This window comes from Mizuhopecten yessoensis, unplaced genomic scaffold (assembly GCF_002113885.1).
Source record: "Mizuhopecten yessoensis strain PY_sf001 unplaced genomic scaffold, ASM211388v2 scaffold11033, whole genome shotgun sequence".
NCBI classification, from domain to species: Eukaryota; Metazoa; Mollusca; class Bivalvia; order Pectinida; family Pectinidae; genus Mizuhopecten; species Mizuhopecten yessoensis.
This window is the reverse complement of record NW_018408845.1, coordinates 1,058,972-1,068,147: the sequence shown is the minus strand read 5'-3', so window position 1 is coordinate 1,068,147 and position 9,176 is coordinate 1,058,972. Positions and strand designations below refer to the sequence as shown.

Here is a 9,176-nt window from a genome sequence, read left to right as displayed (position 1 = left end):
ACAATGTGGGATTCAGGTCATTGGATCTATAACCTGTACCCACATTGTAGGAATACATACTGGTGTAAAAACATTGGCTTCGTGGTATAAGATCAAATTTGACTCCTAAGTCAAGACTTCTGATAAAAAAAACATTTAGACATTCTCGCAAATTGGTAATAACAGTCAATCAATAGTATAAGATTATATTCATCTTTACACTTAAAACACAATAAATTAATATATATCCACACGATCCAATGAAAGTCTTTTTCTGTATAATCCAAATTACTCACACAAGAATAATTAACATATTAACAACATGCATTATAGCATACATTTAACAAGTGTGCCAGCCAAAAAACAAAATACATCAAAATATTAGCAATCTCCATGAGCTTAACCACAGACATACACTGCCATACATAAACATCTGATCAGCAAGATAATATGCCGGGGGTATAGGTAGTTACTAGTACCAACCAGTACCACTGTGCCGTGGGTATAGGTAGTTACTAGTACCAACCAGTACCACTGTGCCGTGGGTATAGGTAGTTACTAGTACCAACCAGTACCACTGTACCGGGGGTATAGGTAGTTACCAGTACCACTGTGCCGGGGGTATAGGTAGTTACTAGTACCAACCAGTACCACTGTACCGGGGGTATAGGTAGTTACCAGTACCACTGTGCCGGGGGTATAGGTAGTTACTAGTACCAACCAGTACCACTGTACCGGGGGTATAGGTAGTTACCAGTACCACTGTGCCGGGGGTATAGGTAGTTACTAGTACCAACCAGTACCACTGTACCGGGGGTATAGGTAGTTACCAGTACCACTGTGCCGGGGGTATAGGTAGTTACTAGTACCAACCAGTACCACTGTACCGGGGGTATAGGTAGTTACCAGTACCACTGTGCCGGGGGTATAGGTAGTTACTAGTACCAACCAGTACCACTGTACCGGGGGTATAGGTAGTTACCAGTACCACTGTGCCGGGGGTATAGGTAGTTACTAGTACCAACCAGTACCACTGTACCGGGGGTATAGGTAGTTACCAGTACCACTGTGCCGGGGGTATAGGTAGTTACTAGTACCAACCAGTACCACTGTACCGGGGGTATAGGTAGTTACCAGTACCACTGTGCCGGGGGTATAGGTAGTTACTAGTACCAACCAGTACCACTGTACCGGGGGTATAGGTAGTTACCAGTACCACTGTGCCGGGGGTATAGGTAGTTACTAGTACCAACCAGTACCACTGTACCGGGGGTATAGGTAGTTACCAGTACCACTGTGCCGGGGGTATAGGTAGTTACTAGTACCAACCAGTACCACTGTACCGGGGGTATAGGTAGTTACCAGTACCACTGTGCCGGGGGTATAGGTAGTTACTAGTACCAACCAGTACCACTGTACCGGGGGTATAGGTAGTTACCAGTACCACTGTGCCGGGGGTATAGGTAGTTACTAGTACCAACCAGTACCACTGTACCGGGGCTATAGGTAGTTACCAGTACCACTGTACCGGGGGTATAGGTAGTTACTAGTACCAACCAGTACCACGGTACCGGGGCTATAGGTAGTTACCAGTACCACTGTACCGTGGGTATAGGTAGTTACTAGTACCAACCAGTACCACGGTACCGGGGCTATAGGTAGTTACCAGTACCACTGTACCGTGGGTATAGGTAGTTACTAGTACCAACCAGTACCACGGTACCGGGGCTATAGGTAGTTACCAGTACCACTGTGCCGGGGGTATAGGTAGTAACTAGTACCACTGTACTGGGGGTATAGGTAGTTACTAGTACCACTGTGCCGGGGGTATAGGTAGTTACTAGTACCAACCAGTACCACTATACCGGGGGTATAGGTAGTTACTAGTTCCAACCAGTACCACTGTGCCGGGGGTATAGGTAGTTACTAGTACCAACCAGTACCACTGTGCCGGGGGTATAGGTAGTTACTAGTACCACTGTACTGGGGGTATAGGTAGTTACTAGTACCACTGTACCGGGGGTATAGGTAGTTACTAGCACCAACCAGTACCACTGTGCCGGGGGTATAGGTAGTTACTAGTACCACTGTACTGGGGGTATAGGTAGTTACCAGTACCACTGTACTGGGGGTATAGGTAGTTACTAGTATCACTGTACCGGGGGTATAGGTAGTTACTAGCACCAACCAGTACCACTGTACCGGGGGTTTAGCCAGTTACCAGTACCACCATACCGGGGGTATAGCCAGTTACCAGTACCACTGTACCGGGGTATAGCCAGTTACCAGTACCACTGTACCGGGGGTATAGCCAGTTACCAGTACCACCATACCGGGGGTATAGCCAGTTACCAGTACCTCTGTACTGGGGGTATAGCCAGTTACCAGTACCTCCGTACTGGGGGTATAGACAGTTACCAGTACCACCGCACCAGGGGTATAGCCAGTTACCAATACTATGGTGACGAGAGTTTAGCTAGCTACTAGAACCTTCAAGGTTTACCTAACACAGCATGCCCCATTCTCAGTCCTACATTAAGAGTTAGAACTGAGAAGTACATTCTCTGGTACATGTATAGCAGGGATACAATGATAAAAGTTCTCGTCAGAACAACTGTCATCACTTCATCAATAGCTGATTTAATAGGGAAAACCCATCAAACTAATAAGTATCATAAATTTATTGTTACTATATGATATTTTATATACATATGTATATGTAAAGAACTTGTTCGATGTATTCTTCCTTATCACATTATTAAACTTGTACAGTCCATTCTGATTCTTGATCAAAGTCAATAAGGTAATAGTACACTAAGCCCTGTACAAGGTACAGTGTAGATAGAGGGTTTCTCACCACGGACTTAGTATAATGTTGTAGTATACACATGTTATTTTGGACATTGTATAACTTTGAAGTACACGGTACAGAAATGGACTGATCTTTTTCATTTCTCATTTAAGGGAATGGTGAAACTAGTGATGGCTGTTTGAATGAAAAAATTACTTCCTGTTCATGTAAGTAAATGGTCCGTAGGATTACTTGAGGTATAAAAAGTAAAACATAAATAGATTGGCTGATATACAATGACAGAATGAAGTTCAGCAATGTAAAGTGTGTCAACAGGAGATAACAATGTGACCCAATCTGATAACAAAATGCAATGTGCTATAATGTATACATATATATCTGGTGGACCGATATCAGCTTAAAATGTTATACTAATGAAAATAAAATCAAAGAAAACTTGTTCATTCTATGAAGCAGATTGAAATTTATCAACAATATATCGTCCTAATAAATATTTTATACATCAATTATTGCTAAATGCACTCTCTTTGTATGTTTGTATTGATCAGTGTACTTACTATCCTACTCAAACTTGTAGGTAAAATTTCTATACATTATAATTAACAGTTTTAGATAATCTTTCATTGTTATTTTGTCATCTATAATATCATTTAGGAGAGGACGGATAATTCTCTTAATCTATCTTCACTTCAATATTTCATTAAATGGATTTTCTTTACTTCAAATTAACTAACAAATAAATTTATATTTTCTCTGTTATCAAAATTATAGATTAGTTGATATCAATGTGTAAGCAATGGTTGTAGTTACAGTGTTACAAAAAATGTTGTGATGTCAAGTCTCTATAAAAATTGTTTGGCCATTTTCCTTATGTGTATATCCCATATATTTGAAAATACGCAAAAATATACAATTACAAAATTATACAATACATGGATGACAGAAGAATTAATTAAAACATCCATCAATATAGACAAATTTAATAAATAATCTATAATGATGGCAGCAGAATTTACCTGGGTAATTAACAATTCACAAAGACATACCAATTTTTATATTTTCCCGAATATGCCAAAAGATGGCTTCATCTATACCTCAGAAATTAAGATTAAAATGATAAGATAGCTCTTTAAAAACAAATTTGAAGTCATGGTGTACTTTCTGAAATAATAGGACTGATGAAGTGAAGACAAACCAGTTCCTCTTAACATAGTCAAGTTGTGTTTATGCTAAGTCGAGTTACCTCCCCTTACCAGTGTTAACTCATTCACCCCTATATTTAAACTTGACTTGCCTAGTCTTTGATTTGGTAAGGTTCAAATTTGACTTCAGGGGTGAATGGGTTAACCTATGGGAGCAGATTAGTCTACCAATAATGAAATACATTTTCGGGGTTATCACATTTACACCACATTACCTACAATCAGAAGTTTATATCTTTGACAATGTAAGGATATATTTTACATTCAGAATAACAATGAATTATTTAACACATAAAAAAGCACAAAGCACTTTAAAGCACTTTTTATCTTCCTTGAATTTCTGATCTTTACCACTAGTTTATGTATTTTATAGTACAGATGCAAGATAGAAATTGCCTTTTTTAAGAGACCTCCTTTAACCCTGTGCCTTGGTACCAGTTTATTTCCCTTGTTGAAACATGCCTTGTGATCAGGCGGTATTTTTTGTTCAGCACTGGAAAATGTATCAGTTTGCAATTCTTAACATGTTAAAAGTTGTAACAAAGTAACAAAATAGTTTTCATTTAAAAGATGGCTGATTTGGTATACATAAACTAAAACTATAAAATCTACATAATGCTGAAATAACCGATTGACTGAAACAATAGAGATCACATGGTAATCAAAATCAAGGTCACAAGCAATTTGTCCGCTTGCCAACCCATGAAATTTTCATTTTATACAGTTTGTAGCCTTTTTTTAGGCGATTTTAGTTGTTTACTTTTTCTTAGTTAAGTAATCAAGTACCATTCAGATCTAGGGATCTCGAAACCACAAAATAAACAATGTGACTATGTATTTTTTCTTTACAAATATGAAAAATAACACTAAGGTAGATTTAAAGATGTTTACAGCGATTTTAACATTAAATTCTTTGTTGTTCTTACAATGCAATGTTGGTTTATTTTCTGATACATACAGTTAGATGATATCTAAACTTGATACAGAATATATTTCTTATTAAAAAAAAAAATGAAAAAAATTAGAACTATCTATGTTGAAAAAATACTTTGTAATATTTTAACAATAACAATTAATGAAGTTACATATATAAAGCATGATTAAACTTCAAGATTAAATGATGATGTGGAAGCAAAGCATGCGACATACAGGTCTCCACATGTACATTAAAAGTGTGTTTTTGATTAAATTTGTCAATCAAAGGCAACAGTTTTCTTCCACCAAAACTTTTTTTAAATTAAAACCTGAATAGTTTTATTGACATCCTAATAATATGCCAATTTGGTCAGAAAATAATTACATATAATAAAATGAGACAAAATTCATGACAGATGATTGTGTAAAACTGTGAAACAGAAAATGAAATTAATCTGTAAAATGTTAAACTTAACATGAACCTTATATATAAATGGACAACATCCATCAACTCCTCTTCTTGGCCCAGTTGAGGTCGTCTGACCTGGGCTTACAGCCTGTCACAGCTTCTATAAGATACTCAAAAGTACTCCAGAAGCGGATCTTCTCCAGGGGTAGGTTAAGCCAACCGGTGGTAATACAGAAGTAGGTTTCATGTGGGGCCACATGGTGGATGCGGTGGTGTTTCCGTGGCAACACAATATGGAGGTCCTGTAGAAGTGTGATCCATCGTGGAAGGCCAAAATAGGTATGGGACCATTTGTGACACTGTTAACAGACAAAATTTAAGTATGGGACCATCAGTGACACTGTTCAAAGACATAATTTAAGTATGGGACCATCAGTGACACTGTTCAAAGACGTAATTTAAGTATGGGACCATCATTGACACTGTTCAAAGATATAATTTAAGTATGGGTCCATCAGTGACACTGTTCAAAGACATAATTTAAGGATAGGACCATCAGTGACACTGTTCAAAGACGTTATTTAAGTATGGGACCATCAGTGACAGTGTTCAAAGACATAATTTAAGTATGGGACCATCTGTGACACTGTTCAAAGACATAATTTAAGTATGGGCCCATCAGTGACACTGTTCAAAGACGTAATTTAAGTATGGGAGCATCAGTGACACTGTTCAAAGATATAATTTAAGTAGGGGACCATCAGTGACACTGTTCAAAGATATAATTTTAGTATGGGACCATCAGTGACACTGTTCAAAGACGTTATTTAAGTATGGGCCCATCAGTGACACTGTTCAAAGACATAATTTAAGAATGGGACCATCAGTGACACTTTTCAAAGACATAATTTAAGTATGGGACCATCAGAGACACTGTTCAAAGACGTAATTTAAGTATGGGACCAGCAGTGACACTGTTCAAAGACGTAATTTAAGTATAGGACCATCAGTGACACTGTTCAAAGACATAATTTGAGTATAGGACCATCAGTGACACTGTTCAAAGACGTTATTTAAGTATGGGCCCATCAGTGACACTGTTCAAAGACGTAATTTAAGTATGGGAGCATCAGTGACACTGTTCAAAGATATAATTTAAGTAGGGGACCATCAGTGACACTGTTCAAAGACATAATTTTAGTATGGGACCATCAGTGACACTGTTCAAAGACATAAATTAAGTATGGGACCATCAGTGACACTGTTCAAAGGCGTAATTTAAGTATGGGACCATCAGTGACACTGTTAAAAGACGTTATTTAAGTATGGGACCATCAGTGACACTGTTCAAGGACATAATTTAAGTATGGGACCATCAGTGACACTGTTCGAAGACATAATTTAAGTATGGGACCATCAGCGACACTGTTCAAAGATATAATTTAAGTATGGGACCATCGGTCACACTGTTCAAAGACGTAATTTAAGTATGGGAGCATCAGTGACACTGTTCAAAGATATAATTTAAGTATGGGACCATCGGTAACACTGTTCAAAGACGTAATTTAAGTATGGGTCCATCATTGACACTGTTCAAAGATATAATTTAAGTATGGGACCACCAGTGACACTGTGCAAAGATATAATTTAAGTATGGGACCATCAGTGAACACTGTTCAAAGACGTTATTTAAGTATGGGACCATCAGTGACACTGTTCAAAGGCGTAATTTAAGTATGGGACCATCAGTGACACTGTTAAAAGACGTTATTTAAGTATGGGACCATCAGTGACACTGTTCAAAGATATAATTTAAGTATGGGACCATCGGTAACACTGTTCAAAGACGTAATTTAAGTATGGGACCATCATTGACACTGTTCAAAGATATAATTTAAGTATGGGACCATCGGTCACACTGTTCAAAGACGTAATTTAAGTATGGGAGCATCAGTGACACTGTTCAAAGATATAATTTAAGTATGGGACCATCAGTGACGCTGTTCAAAGATATAATTTAAGTATGGGACCATCAGTGACGCTGTTCAAAGATATAATTTAAGTATGGGACCATCAGTGACACTGTTCAAAGACATAATTTAAGTATGGGACCATCAGTGACACTGTTCAAAGATATAATTTAAGTATGGGACCATCAGTGACACTGTTCAAAGACATAATTTAAGTATGGGACCATCAGTGACACTGTTCAAAGACATAATTTAAGTATGGGACCATCAGTGACACTGTTCAAAGACATAATTTAAGTATGGGACCATCAGTGACACTGTTCAAAGACATAATTTAAGTATGGGACCATCAGTGACACTGTTCAAAGACATAATTTAAGTATGGGACCATCAGTGACACTGTTCAAAGACATAATTTAAGTATGGGACCATCAGTGACACTGTTCAAAGACATAATTTAAGTATGGGACCATCAGTGACACTGTTCAAAGACATAATTTAAGTATGGGACCATCAGTGACACTGTTCAAAGACATAATTTAAGTATGGGACCATCAGTGACACTGTTCAAAGACATAATTTAAGTATGGGACCATCAGTGACACTGTTCAAAGACATAATTTAAGTATGGGACCATCAGTGACACTGTTCAAAGACATAATTTAAGTATGGGACCATCAGTGACACTGTTCAAAGATATAATTTAAGTATGGGACCATCAGTGACACTGTTCAAAGATATAATTTAAGTATGGGACCATCAGTGACGCTGTTCAAAGATATAATTTTAGTATGGGACCATCAGTGACACTGTTCAAAGACATAATTTAAGTATGGGACCATCAGTGACGCTGTTCAAAGATATAATTTAAGTATGGGACCATCAGTGGACAGACAAAATATAACTGTTCATCAATCAAATACAATTATTTCTTGTAACTGTCAACTAACCAGTCGCTTGAACCTAAAAATAGACTATGGCCCAATCACACATACTTAGAATGGTCTGTTGTACCTGTCAAAGACGGGTGAGTTTTAGTTATTAATGTTCATAGTTTTCTATACATGGAAACTATTACCTTAGATTTTGGAAACGCTGACTTACCTGGTTGGTGACACTAACAAAGATGGTCAAAAGAAAGAGGTAGCACTCAAAATTGTAAACTTCCTGGATCTGTTCTGGACTGTAAGTGAGGAACTTGTAGGCAGAGTAGGCCATAAAGGGGATGGTCACAGAAAAGTTGTCCCCATTGGTCTCAATAAAATCATGCCTCGTGATAGAAGTGGGGTCAATGTGATGCTCTCGGAAGGGGCGGATGAATGCCTGTAAACACAGAAACATTAATTATTCACACAGACTGTAAAACTTAATTATGTATAATAGCAAGAGGCCCAATGGGCCTGCATCGCTCACCTGGTATAAAACTCACACTTGTAACCTTAAAAGTTATCTAAAATAAAGCTACAGGCAAAATATCAGTATTTATGATTAAAATTCATTCAAAAGACCCTGTTATTTTTTTTTTAAACATTTCACCCCTGTGATTGAAAGTTGAACAAAGTCATTATGTTGAAGACATTGTATAGCCTTTCATCTCAGGATGCAACTTGCAAAATATAAACATCCTGGGACCCATGGTTATTCATAAGAGGTTGTTTAAAGATTTTAAACAAATTTGACCCCTGTGACCTTGAATATAAGTCAAAGTCATTCACTTTAACAAACATAGTAGTCCTTGATCCCAGCATATGCTACTGACTAAATATCAACATCCTGAGCCTTTTGGTTATTCAGAACAAGTTGTTGAAATATTTTGAACATATTTGCTCCTTGTGACCTTGAATATGATTCAAGGTCATACATTTAAACAAACTTGGTAGCCCTTGATC

General features: G+C 37.6%; 1 protein-coding gene across 1 annotated transcript in view; it reads right to left on the bottom strand.

The window, feature by feature from the left end:
• Window positions 1-4,714: 4,714 nt before the first annotated feature.
• LOC110464778 (transmembrane protein 189-like) overlaps window positions 4,715-9,176 on the bottom strand; it is a 19,217-nt gene continuing 14,755 nt past the window's right edge. The window contains exons 4-5 of the mRNA XM_021520168.1: window positions 8,392-8,610; window positions 4,715-5,676 (exon numbers count right to left, since the gene is read on the bottom strand). Coding sequence (XP_021375843.1) covers window positions 5,416-5,676; window positions 8,392-8,610 — 480 coding nt within the window. The 3' untranslated portion in view covers window positions 4,715-5,415. The remainder of the gene's footprint in view (window positions 5,677-8,391; window positions 8,611-9,176) is intronic.